The sequence below is a fragment of the Anguilla anguilla genome, chromosome 1, assembly GCF_013347855.1.
Source record: "Anguilla anguilla isolate fAngAng1 chromosome 1, fAngAng1.pri, whole genome shotgun sequence".
NCBI classification, from domain to species: Eukaryota; Metazoa; Chordata; class Actinopteri; order Anguilliformes; family Anguillidae; genus Anguilla; species Anguilla anguilla.
Genome location: NC_049201.1, coordinates 60,531,853 through 60,552,552, shown reverse-complemented (window position 1 = coordinate 60,552,552; position 20,700 = coordinate 60,531,853). Strand labels below are relative to the sequence as shown.

Sequence of the window (20,700 nt, the reverse complement as noted above, 5' to 3'; positions counted from 1 at the left end):
TCTGATGCAGTTTTATCGAGGGCTGTCGTGTGAAAGTAAACCTGCATGCAAGTGCTAGGACAGGTGGTGCTGAAATGCTAGATTATTCCTGTTAATGCATACAAGGAATTCGGCTGTGGTCCTTTAGAATAGTTCCTGTCATAGCTTGTGTAAGCTAGCCTAATACCACTGGCTTCCTTTTCAGTTTACTGTATATTATCTGATAATGACATGAATTCTTTCTTGGTAATGCCTCATTACAACTCACAGACTACCCTGCGTTTGTTCTAGCATTATCCGCATGTTTGCGTTTGTCTAGCTCCAGTAATTGTGTCTGCCTTATTGCAGACTTGTGTGTGGGGTGGGAATGGTATGTGACAGCAGCCCATAAATGGCAGAGCATTTCCAGTGATGAATGTATTCAATGAAGCGCATTCCAGCTCGTGTTATTCAGTCACAGCCATGCTGAGCCAAAACCAAACCAACACAAATATTAAACCATTCATTTTATTTTGTTGTCATTTAATCAGATGGGCTCATAAAACCAAGACTTATTGCAAGACAAGGGATTTATTTTGTAATGGCTAGTGAACAGGGTATGAACATAAAAATGTCTGGTTTTTCTTCTGACCTTGTGCTATAACTGCTCAATTACCTCTCAGGTGGGAGATGAGGAAAAAGTGATGATTACCTCAGAGACAGAGAAGCTAGTAACCTTGTGCCAGCAGCTGCAGGTAACTGCAAGAAGCATGGTGCAGGGCAAGAGTGCCACCTTCCTGAAGGTAAGGCACATGACTGTGTCCATATTCCCATGCACTCTCTTTAGGGGAGTGCTTCTGTTTGTGTACAGTATGTTTTCATAAAAACATATGCAGTTTCCTCATATTCATAAATGTTTAAATTAGTTATTAAATACCTGCATTTGGCATGTGTTCATTGATGTTTAAGGGAGCATTTAGTTAAATAACTAATAATTGATTCAAACAGTACTTAAATATATTGTACTTATACTGTATATCATTGACATGTATTAATACAACCCATGCATCTTTATCAGTATTATTATTGTACTGTTTTCAGGTACTTTTTGCATTCATGTGAAATTGTTTGAAACTTTCGCTTTTAGGTTAAATGTCACTTTTTTCATTTTTAAAATTTTTTTAAATTATTTTTTGTCCCTGATTTCATCCCTGGTTTTTCCCAACCGTGAACTCAACCAAAATTGGTGATCTCCTGCTGCAACCCTTCCTGCCGACATGACGCCTATTCTAGCTATTTTTCACACTGCAGACGCACCACTGATTACATACTGCCCATGTTGTCAGAGGATAACCCGGTCCGCATAGTCTTGCGTCCGCAGGCTCCTGATCTGACCAGGAGTGGCCGCTAGAGAGCAATGAGAATAACGGACCATCGCCGGCGTAGCCCCTGTCATTCCCCGGCACAGGGCTCACTCTTTTGCTTTCAGAACAAGTATATTTACAGTGTGAGCCACCTGGAGGCCCAGTGACATTTTTTTCTGCATATCACAAATTGATTTTGGCTTGCAGATCTGGTATAGGCCTACAGAATCACGCATAGGGGGAAATAAATTGACAGATTTATTTCAACTATAAACATGCCTTGGCTAAGCAGTCTGAGGACTGCAGACAAAGCATATATGTCTTTCATTGAGATTTACATGTATGTATTAATCTAAAAACAGCCATATAACTAATCAAAAACAATAAAGTAAGCACTTAATATTCACACAGGATACAGTTCAGAATAGAATTGGTTTGTTCCTCTTAAAGATATTTGTAATTTCTTAATGGAGACACTAACTGATCCATGTCTATGGGCTCAAATTAATGCCAAAAGTATTTTGTATTTTGTAATACCGCACGTGTTGTTTACGGCGTTGTTTCCCTTTTTAGTACAATCTGGCTTGATTGACAATTCATTTATTCAGTAGGTGAGAGTATAAGCTTTCTAACGATGTATAACATGTCTAATTTTGCTTTTGGAATAGCGTTTTATAGGTCAGAGTAATCAAAAGTTTTACAGATTCAACTCGCAATGTACAAACACAAACCATAAGTTGCAAGCACAAGTCATTGCTTACAAAATACAAAATACTTTTGGCATTAATTTGAGCCCATACATGTCTCCTTTTTCATGAACAGGTTCAGTCCTCTGTACAGCATACCAAAGGCATCCTGGAAATTGTAGTTTTCCTCCTACCTGCCTGTCACAAGCTTGCCAGAAAGGTAACAGGCAACACTTTAAAGCCTTGGCTCATTCACACCATACTGCAAATGTGTGCTTTGTTTTCATTCAATCTACTGAAGGTTTCTTCTTTTAGTAGTGTGTGCACAACAGAATGACTTTATTAATTGCCTACATGGTCTTTATATTTACTTTGTATGCCTTTAAATACAATGCACAAAGCCTGCAATCTTGTCTTAACATGCACCGATCACAACAGACACAACAACACTTTTGAATGACAGCAAATCACAGCCAAAATGTCAAGCAAAAATAAATATGGCAGTTCTAAATTCAGCATGTAGCCAAAACTGGGAAGTGTTGGTGGAGGCCATTTGTCATTTGTGTGCCCTCCCTCCAGGGCATAACTGAAGTTGGAATATTGCCGGGGTTGAAATGCATAGACCCTCATGAGTGCAACCCTCTCGGGGTGTGTAGGGGCATGCCCCACCAAAACTGATCAGTAAAGCTGGGTGTTTCTCATTGAAAATAAAGGCTGAAGTCGCAGAGTAGTAACAGCAAAGTTGTTGAAAATTACAGAAAATATATATATTTAAAAAAATGTAAACATTAATTAATTAAATTTATGAATTTTTCCTCATGCGAAGCAGTGGGAAAGAATTGAAATAACATGCACAACTGTAGCAAAGGTAACAAGTGCTTCAAGTTTCAAACAAATCAAGGGCAGTTGCCGGCTATGAGGAACAGCCTATGAGTGAAATCCAGTGATAGGCTGGGGCATTTACTCACTTAATTCGGACCATCACGAAAAAAAGGAGTATTCTTTTTGCAACAACTGACAAAGACAAGAATCTTGATCCCAGCACATTCCAGAATCTGTATTCACTATCAAACTTTGTTTCTTTGTTTCTCTCAGCATTTGCCTATACAAATAACACTTAAGCCCATGTTAAGGTTGACAGTTAATATCCAAAATTGCTGGAAAACCACTGAAAGCACTAAAAACAGAGGAAATTGCAGAAATTGCAGTCATGGAATCCATGGCGCCTGCAACTTAACTGTGACCAACACCCAACCTTACTGATCAGTATATTGTGCCCTTGCATTCCTTCCTTTCTCATTTATCTCTATGTGAATCTCGAGGGTTTAAGAAACCATTCTTTGATAACTTTGTGAGTGCTGAACTTCAAACAGTATCTATTCAACAAAGACAAACTTTACATCTAATGTTTAATATTCAACCTCTACAAAGTCTTATAAATGTTTAAAATGTATATCATTACTGTTGCAACACCCCCTCCCCCCCCCCTCCCCGCCACCTCCCATACGCCCATTCTTCATTGCAGTACCTGTCAGAGAGCAGCAGTCTGAGCTCCCCTCAGATCTGGAGGGAAAAGCACCTGGCCATCCCAGATAAAGAAGACCCTCTCAACAACAAGAACACCAGCGGGTTTGGGGTTAAATCCTTGGAGCATCACATGGCCAGTCTCACATTCCTGGAGAGCAAGTAGCCTCATTCACACTCAGTCCAGACCTGACTGGCATGAACCTGTGTAGTTCACTGTGGAGCATACTGCTCACTGCCACCAGAGGGCAGTGTGAAGCACAAGACTGATGTATTTTCGCAGAAACAGGTTGACTTTAGTGAAACTGTTCAGTTGTGTCCCAGCAACCTGGCAGTGCATTGCTTTGTGGTGCCTCTGTATCTCCAAGTTCCAGATTCCTGCCAATATGCTGTAAAAGTGAAAAAAAAGGCATGCAGATTGACATGTACTGTATAGGTGAGAAAATGTGACTTTTCCGTTTATATTACATGGACTTTTTTCACTATTGAAATTTGCGCTGGGCTAAGAGTCCTAGTGCAATTTAGTCAACAAATGTTCATATGATCTGCTGCATAGAACAATCATAAACATGATCAAGGCTCAGAACAAAGATGTACTGCGAGCAGGTATTTCTGTCATACATGCATTGATAGTGATTTGAAAAGAAAGAAGGCGCAGTACTCTGTGACAGTGCTTTACTTCATGTAACTATTACCTTCTAGAAGAAATATTAGCACCATTGGAAGGTCTTTTCCCCCTGAGAGAGATTTTGTCCAAATTAATTCAGTTAGATTTTATTGACTTTCATGTATGCATTTGTAATAATTTTATTTTTTTTAAACATGTGTAATTGTATTTCCACAGAAGATATGGCTCCTGTATTTGAAGGACACATTGATCATGCACAAACACAATTAAATGCAGCAAGCTTCCTAATGTGCCATGAGTTAAGCAAAGCAACTGGAAGCAAACTATGGCCATTGCATAAAATGTTGAATGATAAAAATTTCAAATTTAAAAACATTCATGCTTATGTACATTATTATTGTTTGTGTAAGTAACATATTGCACACTGCCGAATGCATTCACAATTTTGGAATTGAAGTTACACCATTTTAACAAATTATGTAATCCTATACACTGTAAGGTGGTTTTAGTTAGTGTCCAGAAGAGCATATATTTTAAACTAGTGCAGTCAAAATCTAGACACTTCTCTGTTACTGCTGGTTAATTGGTTGGAATTCAATCATGTGATGCATCGGTAATCTCATAATTACATTTTATTCATTTATCATTTATTTGTCCACATCCATTGAGATAAAACAATCCCATTTAAGGGAGCCCTGGCCACTGTATTAAATGTTATGTTATGAAAAAGGATTCTGACATTCTGTCATTGTGATCACACCATTTCAACATGTACCCATGGGTACTATCACTCAGTAATTTGAACAGAGAAGAAACATTCTGATAGTGAACATTTAGATGCATATGTGTAGTTTATTAATTGTTCTGCTTAGCACCTGGAGAGATGCTCTGGTAACTAAACCAAATTCCAATTGCTTTGTGACAAAGCCAATCAATACTGTGTATTTCTACTCTTTAAAATGAAGGTGCTTTGCCTGACAGAAACCTCTGTCTCACTGTTAGCCAGGTCTGTTTCTGACACAAGTCTGTTGTTTTCAAAGGACTTGTATGTTATATCACATTGTTCTGCCATATAAACCCATTGTGTTTCCTCCAAATTTCAAATATGAAATCTGTAAAACTGAAAAATATTTTTCAAATAAAGATACCACTTTGCTACTTCTAACCTTGTGATAAATTATTATAATGTCAAGTATCAAATTATAAACTAGAATGTAAAGTCTGTGGTGTTAGCTGTTACCAGATTAAAAAGTTAAAGCTGTAGCATCTTAAAACTTTATCAGTGTAACTTCATGACGATTTCAACCTAATGGGATTTTGTAAATGAAATGTCACTAAATTATACCTGTTTTCACCAAGACCAAATATCCAGAAAAAAAGCATTCAGATTTAATGTTGAATATCTCAGCCATAGATTGGTCCGTAGAAATAGCAAACCACTCAAAATGATTCTCTGGTTCACAATGGTGCTAAGCGTAAGCCTCTGTCTAAAATGGCCCCAATGTTATTATGTAAAATATTTTCATACAATTGCTTGTGTCACCATTGCACCCATATTGTTTGAGCGCAAAATAAAGGTAATATGTGAAAGTAATATGGTGTGTAGAGCTTGGTCCACAGATGGTGCATACCAAGTTGCATGCATATCTGTCCAGTCGTTCTGTGGCAGCTGTTGTTTTGGTGTTTTTCACAAAATTCAGAATGGCGGAAAAGTCTGCTGAGCCCATGGGCTTTTGAGGCATATTTGTTCCTTGTGAGGGGAGGGACCTACAGTATGTACCAAATTTCAATACTAGGTCAAATGGGGTGAGGCTCATGAGCTTTCAATGTTTTCACCTTAAATTACCTATTATAGCACCACCATGTGGACAAATCGAATGTTTTATGCAAGAACACTACTCTGAGCCAAGGTGACTGTTATGAAGTTTGAATGGCATGTCTAGTTTAAAAGCTGTAGGAGGAGTAGCATGCCGGAATTTAGACAGAAAGAACATAAGTTACTAAGATATTTTGATTCTCGTAATTAATTTTCCGAGCTTTTTAACATTATAAAATGATTTCTTAATAATACATCTTAATCTGTCGAAGATGTATTTATTCTGTATAGATATAGAATAAATGCATGTAATTATATCAAATTTTTGAATAAATTTAAATGACTAAAGGTACATGTCAGCTGTACAGTACCTGTTGGGTGATGGGAGACTCATTATTGGGGAGGGAGGCTCAGTGGAAAGACCATCAGGTACCTGTCAGCTGCCTGCTCCAGATGTACCAGCTGCACAGGCCTGCAAAGCAGTAATCGCACAGCTCAGCTGGTGGATGGCAGGGTGGCAAGAAGAACTGGCTGCCCAGTTGCATTTGAAAGAATGTGCACTGGCTTGTGCTGAATCCATCACAACAGGCAGGCCTGAGGAGGCTGGGCCCACCCACGCAGACTGCTGTGCCCCACAAAAATATTTGTGGTCATTTTCATGATTGCAAAAATAATATTAATTCAGTCTACTTTAAATGCATGATTTAAAATGAATGAATTTGCGTTAATTATGGTTTACAAATCCTGGTTCAACTCATTAAACATTTATTACACTGGGTTGGCAAGCTGATGGGCTGCCCCTCTATAACCAGGCTCGTCCAAAGATTTCTTTCCATTGGGTAGTTTCGTATTGCCACCGTTTGAGTGTTTTTCTCCCCACCATTCACTTTCCTTCAATTTCTTACTTTTTGAGAGTTCACCTGTTTGTTAGTTGTTGTTTTTTATTTTTATTTTTTTGACAAATTTACTTTCGTAAGGTAGTGCGCCGCGAACAAAATCTGCGGACAGGAAAAACGCCAAGAGAACAAAGGTTGCCCGTTTCATCCTGAAATGTGAGCGAAAAGTAAAATCATCATATCGAGGGATGACTTCCTCGGCATATCGCTCAATTCTGCAGACCTTTTCATTAGCTGCGCTACACGATGAAAATGACTTTCCGGATAACAATGATGCAACGGGACTGAAATGCATGTGAAATGTTAAAATTGAGAACATTTAACAGACATGTGACTACAATAAGTAAGTGTGCACTACAAGGTGTTATAATTTACGGCATTTAGACACACACAATGATTGTGTGAAAGGGGGTGGGGGGTGGGGGGGTAAATAAAAGTTATAAATATATAGGACGGCCATTTCTTTGTTGTTTTTGACAGTGGAAACATTTTCAAGCATTTAGCACTGGAAGCACTTATAGGCTATATCTTCTATTTTGCCTCCCCCTGCTTTTTAAGTCTTTATTACCTATATTTTTCCCACGGCACGCAGGACTGCCTGCTGCCATGTGCTATTCATGGCAAATTGTGGTTAGTCAAGTCACTCACGGATGACCTTTGAGGGATGTTTTGTAGGACGCATGCGCAAGTGGTGCTTCGTTTAGTAGGACACATGCGCAGGTGCATCTCCCAAAATCACCACTTCGAACGGCAAATGTTTTTAAGCATAGCTTTATCGCCTAACGTTTCTTTAGCTAACCCTAACATCTAGCGTTTCGCCTACTTTAGTTAACCAAGTTAGCGCGTACCACCGATACAGATGTATGGACACACGGACGACAACACATAATGTTACAGAGGTGAGGACATGCCATAGCCAGCTAGCTATATTGTTAGCCAAGTTTTAATCATGATACTTTGTACAGGTGCGCCGTGGGTCTGGACGGTTTCGTGCTTGTTAAATCCCGATTAGGGTGTCTAAACTTTTGCACATGCCATATTGACAGTATAATTAATAAATGTTTTATTGTCAAATACAGAAAATAAAACGTGTGTTAAAAGTGGAAATATGTCATTTTTAAGTTTTTAAGTGGTTAACTTCTTTTCACTTCATTTCTGAAAGTGAATCATGATAATATTGCAGAGCAAATTTGGTTAGGTAAGAACAGTTTCCCAATGCTGGATTTTCCAGAAGAACACTGCCAGCGGGAATTTACGTGTGTCTCTGTTACTCTCGCTGACAAGTCTTCACTCTGGTTTTCATTGCAAAGTTTTGAAATTCTCGGTGTGTGTGTGTGTGTGTGTGTATTGCTTTTTTTATTTGTTTAAACCTTTTAAAGAGGAAGACTACAATGAGGTATATACACAGGTCATATCTTCCCTCTTAAATAATTGCTATGTTGATGGTACCTGCAGTATCTCATCTCCAAAACCTTTCTGTTTGGCTGTCCTCTTGGCCACCTTGGTTACATTAACATTCACAGACTGTGCCTTCACACAGGTGAATGTCTGCTGTTCCCATTCTTTTGATTTATCCATTTTTACTTCATGTTGAATATAATAAAATTTGATGATCACTTTTTAATAATTTAACAGTCTCTAGCAAGTGATTAGTTGTGTTTTCTATTGACATTTTTTATATTTTCCTTTGAATGTAGTTTTTTGCTTTCATTTTCAGCAACACAACATCTACAGGGTACAAACTTCAGTTTTCAGTTACAGTTTTGCAATATCAAATGTTTACAGATGACTCGGACTGTTTGAACCATGACATCATTTTAAGTAGGAGGATCACACTGAAGTGTACAGTATAAATAGTTCTGTGCATTGACCCTTCTGAAAGCATTTCTGAAGTTACTGAAGTTACTGTGCAGTATCTCAGCTCCAGCAATGTCGACGAAGACACTTTTCAGCTTGGGTGTCGTCTTGATTGTCCTAGTTACAATTGTGGCAGGTGGATTATCAAGCGGCTGTAAGTCAGATATTAAAATATCACATTAATATTGAGTTCCGTAAATGTTGAATGTCATAATGCTTTAATTTCTGATTATGTTGATGATTTACTACTCTAATGTCAGACTTGTTTCTAAAATATATCTTTATTCAGCGGGAGATAAAACATACAGCTATGACCTGTCTAAGGCGTCTGACCTGAGGAAGCTGTACAACTCAGGCGTTTATAAAGCTGAGAGAATGAAAAGACCCTTGGACGGCATGTCTGTCATAGTAGGAGTTCTCAGTCACTCTGGAGTCAGGTAAATCGAGAACATTTCTATGATTACTCATATAGCTAAAGAATAAATATTCATGATCACCTACATGTACTAATATACACAGCATTATGCACATGTACTTGTATTATTTTGCAGTAAATTGAACAGTATCATTGCTTTTCATTCCATAAATAATGCATTGAATTTAACCTTGCATTATTACAAAGTACAAATAAATAAAACCTATATAGCCTAGTGATTCTTATTCAATTTTACAATCATTGACTATATTATCCAATTTACAACAATGGGTGTAAAAATTTAGTGTTTCCCCTCAACAATATTTTCATCATCTTATGTGTTAATCTTCAGAGTAACCTTGGCTGATGGAAGCCGATGGCTGGTACACAAAGGGGGTGACTTTGGGATCAGCTCCCAGACGGTTGTGGTTGCTGCACGACACATGAGCAACAACTGGAAGGTGAGTATCCGCAAAAGGACAGGATGCCTTTAACAAGCATCTCCTGCACAAATCAAATTCAGGTTTCCTTCTTGTAAAAGTAATGTTTTTTTAGCACTGAATTGCATTGAAGGCTACAATAAGATTAAAGTGAAATATATTTTCCCCTGCATTTGAAATGTTCATTAAGCCACACAATAAAAATGTCCTTTTCATGTAAAGTGTCATTGCTAAACACGGGCTCTGGAGGCCCAACACAGTGTGTGCTTTTTGTATGTTCACTCCTTATTAGTAGTTCCCTTGCCGCATTAGTAGCTGCATTGCTGATTGATTACTCTATAAACAATGGTCTCCAAATCACCTAAATCAAATCCTCAGGTCATGGGCATTGTAAGATATTTGTTGCATTCTGGATAAAAAGAAGAAAAAAAAGAACCTCTCCTGAACAAAATGGGCTTGATATCATAGTACTTGAAATTTATTGTATTTGTCCTGGTACTTGATATAGAGTATAACTACTGAAATGATGCTTGCACAATATCTTAACTTATGATGATAAAACTGATGTGTTTTTACTCAATGTCTCCCTGTGATTTCAACTGATGTAACTGTAATTGATTTTTCTGAAAGCAGATCGTCGAGACAAAAGATTTTAAGGGGAGTAAGACCGTCTCTGACTTTGTAAAAGCTGGAGGCACTGACTATAGCCTCATCTTTAACAACTGCCACGACGGGGCTGGAAGAATGATGGGCCAATAAGAATGCAAGCTCTGCTGTGGACGTCTTGTAATGTTCATCAAACATAATGCATGCAGCAGCTATGAATATAATTTTATACACTGGTGTTGGAACTGCTTTGTAATCAATTAAAAATATAACATACAGTTTTGCTTTCATTTAAGCAATGTATTCTCCTTCCAAGCACTTGAAAGCACTGGTTTTATTTTCAGTAGAACAAATGAAGCAATGAATATTGTGAGCTACTGTAAACATTAGCATTTCAGTACCTCCCTATTTGTTGTAAGTGCATTATGAGAGAGAAATTATGAGGTGACAGACTGACCTAATGGTCTATAATACTGCTGGTGGAACTGACATGTGCATCAATGTGTACTTCTGGAATGAAGATGCTATTTTTTCAAAAAGAATAAAAAGCTAATTTCAAAATTGAGTCTCCATGGATCTCCTGTATGAAAAAAAAGCTTCTCCAAAAGCTGCATTAAGAGATGACAGATCAGAGGCACTGAGTCCATACTATAGTCTACTGCAGTTTAATAATGTAGACCAACACAAATGTTTACTTTTAGTTCACACAGCTGGATAGAATCCATAATAAAACATTACCAAAATGTATGCTGTTAATGAGTGAATTATCTAGTAACTGAAATGCGTACACATCTACAGTTTTTGTGCGCTTAAGACACTAGGGGCTATATTTTAACAATTGCATTTAGGGCGTGTCCAATCCACTTTTGCTAGTTTAACGGCGAATAAAATTTTAAAACCATTTTGTCTCGTTGCGAATCATTGATCTGAACTGGCCTTAACGTTACCGTTATTTAGCCTACATTGCCATCAATATATTTATATAATTTATAATGATCGGAATAAAGTGGTCTTTACACAGAGCATTGACCCCGGAGTATAGGTGGAGCATAGGGTCTGATTTCTGTGTAAAGATGTCAAGCCGGAGAAAACTAAATTTAAAAAAATACGGCAGTATGGATTCGTTGTTATTACTTTATTACGCTTCCTGTTCCTTCAGCCTTGATGCCCTTTTTTGATGAAATCTGCTTTGTTTTCTTGTTCTTGTTATGATTGCTAATTTAACACCCAGCTCCGCTTTATTCTCGAATAGTTTAGCTAGCAAAACCAGAAACACCAGGGGTAACATTTTGCAAGGCAGTTGTTATAGCCTATCAGTATCACACAACAATCATTCACGAGAAAGACAATGTTTATTGTGCACGAGATACATAATTGCACGAGCCACAGCGAATCCCGCGGATTCTTCTCTGCAGTGTTCACAAGGGGCAAAAGGTGGATAAAGAACGTCAGTGGAAATTCATCATCACTAATTCTACCCCAGATCTGATACAGCATTTTAACCCGGCTCGGCAGCGTAAGTACAGCTTAAGTTAGCCTAATGTTAGACAATGAATGAGTATGTACATAACGTTACTTTTATAACAACCATTTTGTATTCAGTCGATAGTAAGTTTTATAGTTACCGTGGCCAAGGTGCCAAATGACTGACGTCACACAGGCGACACTGTTTGGAAGTTGGGAAGTGAGGTCCAAAAACACCTGCAATTACGGCTTCTCGCCATTGGCACCGCCAAAGAGAACGAAACTGAGATCTTCGAGATTGTAACTTTAAATTGGGTGACATACGATCTCATATCAATTATGACTTACTAAGAATTTTTACACTATACAATTATTTCTAGGGCAGCATGGTGGTACAGTGGGTAGCACTGTCGCCTCAGCAAGAAGGTCCTGGGTTTGAATCTCGGCTTGGGGCCCTTTCTGTGTGGAGTTTGCATGTTCTCCCCATGTTTACATTTTACATTACATTCATTTGGCAGACGCTTTTATCCAAAGCGACGTACAAAAGTGCATTTTCATGATCGTTGACAACTGCTGAACACGGGTTCAGTAAGGTACAATTACTTATTTTGTACAGCTATTTATAGCCGAGAACAATGAACACTATGCTGGTCTAACATCTGCAAAGCCAACTAGGCAGAAGAATAAGCTACAGTATTAGGACAAATACAATTTACCAAGAAGTGCAGGGATGGGGCAACATGTAACAAGTGACAGGAAAAAAGGCGTTGTGGTGGTGCGTGGTGGTGTTTAATCTAGGTATAATCTGAAGAGATGAGTCTTCAGGCCACGGCGGAAGATGGATAGTGAGGGGGAGGTTCGGAGAGGGACGGGGAGTTCGTTCCACCACTGGGGAGCTAGGGTGGAGAAGCTCTGTGATCCCTTTGGGCGGGTGGGAGGGGTTACAAGACGCCCTGCTGCCGCAGAGCGGAGTGGTCGAGCAGGCACATAGAATTGAGTCATGTCCTGCAAGTAGATGGGGGCTGTCCTGTTGGCGGCAGTGTAGGCAAGGGTCAGGGCTTTGAATCGGATCCTGGCAGCGACCGGTAGCCAGTGAAGTGATCGCAGCAGAGGAGTGACGTGGGAGAATTTGGGGAGGTTGTAGATGAGTCGGGCAGCGGCATTCTGAATCATCTGTAGTGGCTGTATGGCACAAGCTGGCAGGTTTGCAAGGAGAGAGTTGCAGTAATAAAGGCGAGAGGTCACCGTAGCCTGGACGAGCAGCTGGGTGGAGTGCGTCGTCAGGTATGGTCGAATCCTCCTGATGTTGTACAGGAGGAATCTGCAGGACCGTGATGTTGCCTTGATGTGCTCCTTGAGGTCCAGTTGGTCATCCAGGACCACCCCCAAGCTCTTGGCAGAGTGAGAGGCAGTCACTGTGGTGCCATCAACCGTGATTGAGAGTTCACGAAGCAAGGAGGTCTTGTACGGGAAGAAGAGCAGCTCAGTTTTGTTGAGGTTGAGCTTCAGATGATGGCTGGCCATCCAGGTGGAGATGTCAGCCAGGCAGGAAGAGATCTTATCATTGACCTGTGTGGCCGAGGGGGGGGGGGGGGGGAAGAAAAGAAGAGTTGTGTGTCATCTGCATAACAATGATAGGAAAAGCCATGTGAATTAATGACTGAACCAAGAGATCTGGTGTATAAGGAGAACAGCAGAGGACCCAGTACAGATCCCTGCGGCACTCCCGTAACAAGTGGATGAGAAGCAGAGGCAGACCCCTTCCAGGTGACCTGGTAGGTCCTATCTGCAAGATAGGAAGCGAACCAAGACAGGGCAGTCCCGGCAATTTCCATCCCAGCCAAGGTGGAGAGGAGTATTTTATGGTTGACCGTGTCAAAAGCTGCAGACAGGTCAAGAAGGATCAGGACAGAGGAAAGGCGTGAGGCTCTTGCAGTGGCAAGTGCCTCCGTCACAGCTAGGAGTGCAGTCTCTGTTGAGTGCCCGGATCGGAAGCCAGACTGGTGAGGGTCTAGCAGGTTGTTCTGATGGAGAAAAGAGGTTAATTGTTTAAGAACTGCTCGTTCAAGGGTTTTGGACAGAAAGGGTAGAAGGGATACGGGTCGATAATTTGTTACATCGGAGGGGTCTAAGGTGGGTTTTTTGAGTAGTGGGGTAACACGAGCCATCTTAAAAACAGAGGGAACATGACCAGAGGAGAGAGAGGAATTAACAATGGAAGACAGATAGGGAAGGAGCTCGCTGGAGATGGATTGGAGAACTTTAGATGGGATGGGGTCAAGTGGACAGGTGGTTGCGCGATGAGAGGTGATGAGTTGTAATACATCGGAGTCCTCCAGCATTTCAAAGGAGGTCAGTGTGGCTGTGGGTTTGTCCTGGGGGGTTGGGGGGCTCACTGGATGGGCGAAGGAGTTCCGGATTGTAGCCACCTTTCCTTCAAAGGCGGCCAGAAAGTCATCTGCGGAGAGGGAAGAGGGAGGTGGGGGTGGAGGAGGAATGAGGAGGGAAGAGAAGGTGGAGAACAGTGAGAGGTGATGAGTTGTAATACATTGGAGTCCTCCAGCATTTCAAAGGAGGTCAGTGTGGCTGTGGGTTTGTCCTGGGGGGTTGGGGGGCTCACTGGATGGGCGAAGGAGTTCCGGATTGTAGCCACCTTTCCTTCAAAGGCGGCCAGAAAGTCATCTGCGGAGAGGGAAGAGGGAGGTGGGGGTGGAGGAGGAATGAGGAGGGAAGAGAAGGTGGAGAATAGTTTACGTGGATTAGAGACACATGCACTGATCTTGGATTGGAAAAAAGAGGCTTTCGCAGACGTGAGGGCAGATGTGAAAGTCGCCAGCAGGGTATGGTATGCGGTCAGGTCATCAGAGGATTGGGATTTTCTCCACTTCCTCTCTGCAGCCCGCAGTGATGTTCTGCTGGAGCGTAGTGACTCGGTCAGCCATAGGCAGGGGGGTGAGGAGCGTGCTGGTTTGGAGACAAGAGGACAAAGTGAGTCGAGGGACTGAGAGAGGCAGGAGTTGAGGGTGGAGGTGGCAAGATCAACTGGCAGGTTAGAGAAAGACGCAGGAGGGGGAAGTGTAGACAGGGCAGTGGAGATGAGGGAGGATTGTGACAGAGTAGGGAGATTTCTCCTGAAAGTTACTGTGGGTGAGCTATTGGATGAATTGAGGGGGAGTAAATAGGACAGGGAGAAAGAAAGAAAGAAAGAAGTGGTCCGAGACATGGAGGGGAGTCACTGTAAGTTGGGGAAGGAGCAGCTTCTGGTGAATACAAGGTCTAGTTGGTTACCAGCCTTGTGTGTGGGGGGGGGGGGGGGGGAGGACAGGGATAGGGCGAAAGACTGGAGGAGTGAGGCAACCCTGGACAGTTGGGAGGTTTCTGGTGGGAGGTTTAAGTCTCCCAGTAGAATAGCAGGAGTGCCATCCTCAGGGAGGGAGCTCAGGAGAGTGTCCAGCTCGTCCAGAAATGAGCCGAGTGGACCTGGAGGGCGGTACAGAACAATAATGTGAAATTTTGAGGGATGAGTTACAGTAATCACATGAAATTCAAAGGAGGAGGAAGTAGGGTTAGGACTGGGGAGGACACAGAACTTCCAGGACAAGGAAATGAGTAAACCGGTACCCCCGCCTCGGCCAGAGGCCCTGGGGGTGTGCGAGAAGGAGCATCCCGCAGACAGTGCAGCTGGGGTGGCGTTGTTATCGGGAGTGATCCAGGTTTCCGTGAGAGCCAGGAAGTCAAGAGACTTCGTCTTGGCAAAGGCAGTAATGAAGTCAGCTTTCTGGACAGCTGACTGGCAGTACGGCAGCCTCCGCTGGAGCTATAAATACCGGGTGACAATTACGTGCTTGCATTAGCTTCATTAGGGCAGATAAGCAATTAAACACCAACCCCCACACAGAGTTTCACTAACGCCTTTAACTAACTAACAACAGCAAGTCAACTACAGATATTCTCAGCTAACGCACAACTAAGCTTGCTGACTAGCAACAGTTGCGACAAGTTTTAAAAAAGATTACCTAAATTACACACAACTATGTTCTCTAACTAGCAACAGCAGAAACAAATCAAGTTAAGATACGCTTATCTGAATCGCGGGGGACGGCAGAAGCGACGACACAATCAAATGCACACTGATGAACCACAGATGAACACCACTTAAATAGCACCAGGTGAAGCTACTCGAGATTAGCTCAACAATACGGGGCAATTAAACACCAACCCCCACACAGAGTTTCACTAACGCCTTTAACTAACTAACAAAAGCAAGTCAACTACAGATATTCTCAGCTAACGCACAACTAAGCTTGCTGACTAGCAACAGTTGAGAAGTTTTTAAAAAGATTACCTAAATTACACACAACTATGTTCTCTAACTAGCAACAGCAGAAACAAATCAAGTTAAGATATGCTTATCTGAATCACGGGGGACGGCAGAAGCAACGACACAATCAGATGCACACTCATGTCCGCATGGGTTTCCTCCAGGTACTCCGGTTTGCACCCACAGTCCAAAGACATTCAGGTAGGCTAATTGGAGACTCTAAATTGCCCATAGGTATGAGTGTGTGAGTGAATGGTGTGTGTGCCCTGCGATAGATTGGTGGCCTGTTCAGTGTGTATTCCTGCCTCTCGCCCAATACACGCTGGGATAGGCTCCAGCACCCCCCACGACCCTGCTCAGGATAAGCGGGTATAGATAATGGATGGATGGACAATTATTTCTTAAATACATCTTAATCTGTCGAAGATGTATTTATTCTGTATTAATATAGAATAAATGCATCTAATTATATCAAATGTATGAATAAATTTAAATAACGAAAGGTACATGTCAGCTGTACAATACCTGTTGGGTGACACATTATTGGGGAGAGAGGCTCAGTGGAAAGACCATCAGGTACCTGTCAGCTGCCTGCTCCAGATGTACCAGATGCACATGCCTGCAAAGCAGCAGTCGCACAGCTCAGCTGGTGGATGGCAGGGTGGCAAGAAGCACTGGCTGCCCGGTTGTATTTGAAAGAATGTGCACTGGCTTGTGCTGAATCCATCACAACAGGCTGGCCTGAGGAGGCTGGGCCCACCCACGCAGACTGCTGTGCCCCACAAAAATATTGGTGGTCATTTTCATGATTGCAAAAATAATATTAATTCAGTCTACTTTAAATGTATGATTTAAAATGAATGAATTTGCGTTAATTATGGTTTACAAATCCTGGTTCAACTCATTAAACATTTATTACACTGGGTTGGCAAGCTGATGGGCTGCCCCTCTATAACCAGGCTCGTACAAAGATTTCTTTCCATTGGGTAGTTTCGTATTGCCACCGTTTGAGTGTTTTTCTCCCCACCATTCACTTTACTTCGATTTCTTACTTTTTGAGAGTTCACCTGTTTGTTAGTTGTTGTTTTTTATTTTTATTTTTTTGACAAATTTACTTTCGTAAGGTAGTGCGCCGCGAACAAAATCTGCGGAGAGGAGAAACGCCGAGAGAACAAAGGTTGCTCGTTTCATCCTGAAATGTGAGCGAAAAGTAAAATCATCATATCGAGGGATGATTTCTTCGGCATATCGCTCAATTCTGCAGACCTTTTCATTAGCTGCGCTACACGATGAAAATGACTTTCCGGATAACAATGATGCAACGGGACTGAAATGCATGTGAAATGTTAAAATTGAGAACATTTAACAGACATGTGACTACAATAAGTAAGTGTGCACTACAAGGTGTTATAATTTACGGCATTTAGACACACACAATGATTGTGTGAAAGGGGGTGGGGGGTGGGGGGGTAAATAAAAGTTATAAATATATAGGGCGGCCATTTCTTTGTTGTTTTTGACAGTGGAAACATTTTCAAGCATTTAGCACTGGAAGCACTTATAGGCTATATCTTCTATTTTGCCTCCCCCTGCTTTTTAAGTCTGTATTACCTATATTTTTCCCACGGCACGCAGGACTGCCTGCTGCCGTGTGCTATTCATGGCAAATTGTGGTTAGTCAAGTCACTCACGGATGATTTTTGAGGGACGTTTTGTAGGACGCATGCGCAAGTGGTGCTTCGTTTAGTAGGACGCATGCGCAGGTGCATCTCCCAAAATCACCACTTTGAACGGCAAATGTTTTTAAGCATAGCTTTATCGCCTAACGTTTCTTTAGCTAACCCTAACATCTAGCGTTTCGCCTACTTTAGTTAACCAAGTTAGCGCGTACCACCGATACAGATGTATGGACACACGGACGACAACACATAATGTTACATTACAGGCATTTGGCAGACGCTCTTATCCAGAGCGACGTACAACAAAGTGTATAACCATAACCAGGAACAAGTATGACGAAACCCCTAGAGAGAAGTACCGGTCCAGGTGCAGGGAACAACCACATAGTTCAACTTGGACCCTGAAGGTTAAACTGATTAACACTAAACAACGAGAACGGCAACAACGCAGTCTATGGAAAAAATACAAGCAGTAGTTAAGACAGTTAATGCACCTAAGTCACCATGTTACAGAGGTGAGGACATGCCATAGCTAGCTAGCTAGCTATATTGTTAGCCAAGTTTTACTCATGACACTTTGTACAGGTGCGCCGTGGGTCTGGGCGGTTTCGTGCTTGTTAAATCCCGATTAGGGTGTCTAAACTTTTGCACATGCCATATTGACAGTATAATTAATAAATGTTTTATTGTCAAATACAGAAAATAAAACGTGTGTTAAAAGTAGAAATATGTCATTTTTAAGTTTTTAAGTGGTTAACTTCTTTTCACTTCATTTCTGAAAGCGAATCATGATAATATTGCAGAGCAAATTTGGTTAGGTAAGAACAGTTTCCCAATGCTGGATTTTCCAGAAGAACACTGCCAGCGGGAATTTACGAGTGTCTCTCGCTGACAAGTCTTCACTCTGGTTTTCATTGCAAAGTTTTGAAATTCTCGGTGTGTGTGTGTGTGTGTGTGTGTATTGCTTTTTTTATTTGTTTAAACCTTTTAAAGAGGAAGACTACAATGAGGTATATACACAGGTCATATCTTCCCTCTTAAATAATTGCTATGTTGATGGTACCTGCAGTATCACATCTCCAAAACCTTTCTGTTTGGCTGTCCTCTTGGCCACCTTGGTTACATTAACATTCACAGACTGTGCCTTCACACAGGTGAATGTCTGCTGTTCCCATTCTTTTGATTTATCCATTTTTGCTTCATGTTGAATATAATAAAATTTGATGATCACTTTTTAATAATTTAACAGTCTCTAGCAAGTGATTAGTTGTGTTTTCTATTGACAACTGTATTCATTTTTAAATGAATGCAGTGTGTGCATGTTTAATTTGATGAAGATTGGGGAAAACTATTGACTACGTGTGATAGAGTTGAAATACTAGACATACTCATACAATAGAGAAACCAGTACTTTACTGCACATGCATATGAATAAACTGAATAAATGTGATACTGCCTGCCAAAACATGGAGAAATGAACAATTGCACAATTTTAGAGTTCCCCAGAAACACTGCCAAAGAGAGCTTGTGAACTGTAAACAGCACACCTGCCAAGAATCACTTCAACCACTTAATCTCTGGGATAAAGGTTTTATTATAAGATTCTCAGTTTTTTGAGAATCAAATATAATGAGGCTATAGTAATGATCTGTGCCTGTCATTTTTTATATTTTCCTTTGAATGTAGTTTTTTGCTTTCATTTTCAGCAACACAACATCTACAGGGTACAAACTTCAGTTTTCAGTTACAGTTTTGCAATATCAAATGTTTACAGATGACTCGGACTGTTTGAACCATGACATCATTTTAAGTAGGAGGATCACACTGAAGTGTACAGTATAAATAGTTCTGTGCATTGACCCTTCTGAAAGCATTTCTGAAGTTACTGAAGTTACTGTGCAGTATCTCAGCTCCAGCAATGTCGACGAAGACACTTTTCAGCTTGGGTGTCGTCTTGATTGTCCTAGTTACAATTGTGGCAGGTGGATTATCAAGCGGCTGTAAGTCAGATATTAAAATATCACATTAATATTGAGTTCCGTAAATGTTGAATGTCATAATGCTTTAATTTCTGATTATGTTGATGGTTTACTACTCTAATGTCAGACTTTTTTTTTCTAAAATATATCTTTATTCAGCGGGAGATAAAACATACAGCTATGACCTGTCTAAGGCGTCTGAGCTGAGGAGGCTGTACAACTCTGGCGTTTATAAAGCTGAGAGAATGAAAAGACCCTTGGACGGCACGTCTGTCATAGTAGGAGTTCTCAGTCACTCTGGAGTCAGGTAAATCGAGAACATTTCTATGATTACTCATATAGCTAAAGAATAAATATTCATGATCACCTACATGTACTAATATATACAGCATTATGCACATGTACTTGTATTATTTAGCAGTAAATTGAACAGTATCATTGCTTTTCATTCCATAAATAATGCATTGAATTTAACCTTGCATTATTACAAAGTACAAATAAATAAAACCTATATAGCCTAGTGATTCTTATTCAGTTTTACAATCATTGACTATATTATCCAATTTACAACAATGGGTGTAAAAGTTTAGTGTTTCCCCTCAACAATATTTTCATCATCCTATGTGTTAATCTTCAGAGTAACCTTGGCTGATGGAAGCCAATGGCTGGTTCACAAAGGGGATCGCTTTGGGATCAGCTCCCAGACGGTTGTGGTTGCTGCACGACACATGAGCAAAGACTGGAAGGTGAGTATCCGCAAAAGGACAGGATGCCTTTAACAAGCATCTTCTGCACAAATCAAATTCAGGTTTCCTTCTTGTAAAAGTAATGTTTTTTTAGCACTGAATTGCATTGAAGGCTACAATAAGATTAAAGTGAAATATATTTTCCCCTGCATTTGAAATGTTCATTAAGCCACACAATAAAAATGTCCTTTTCATGTAAAGTGTCATTGCTAAACACGGGCTCTGGAGGCCCAACACAGTGTGTGCTTTTTGTATGTTCACTCCTGATTAGTAGTCCCCTTGCCGCATTAGTAGCTGCATTGCTGATTGATTACTCTATAA

At 40.7% G+C, this 20,700-nt stretch overlaps 1 protein-coding gene across 2 annotated transcripts in view; it reads left to right on the top strand.

Annotated features, from left to right (window-relative positions):
* Nucleotides 1–5,325, top strand: part of LOC118212829 (alpha-catulin-like) — a 39,817-nt gene extending 34,492 nt beyond the window's left edge. For both annotated transcript variants that reach the window (XM_035391252.1, XM_035391342.1), the window contains exons 17-19: nucleotides 642–761; nucleotides 2,145–2,228; nucleotides 3,534–5,325. In XM_035391252.1, the coding sequence (XP_035247143.1) occupies nucleotides 642–761; nucleotides 2,145–2,228; nucleotides 3,534–3,698 (369 nt within the window). In that variant the 3' untranslated portion in view covers nucleotides 3,699–5,325. The remainder of the gene's footprint in view (nucleotides 1–641; nucleotides 762–2,144; nucleotides 2,229–3,533) is intronic.
* Nucleotides 5,326–20,700: the final 15,375 nt, after the last annotated feature.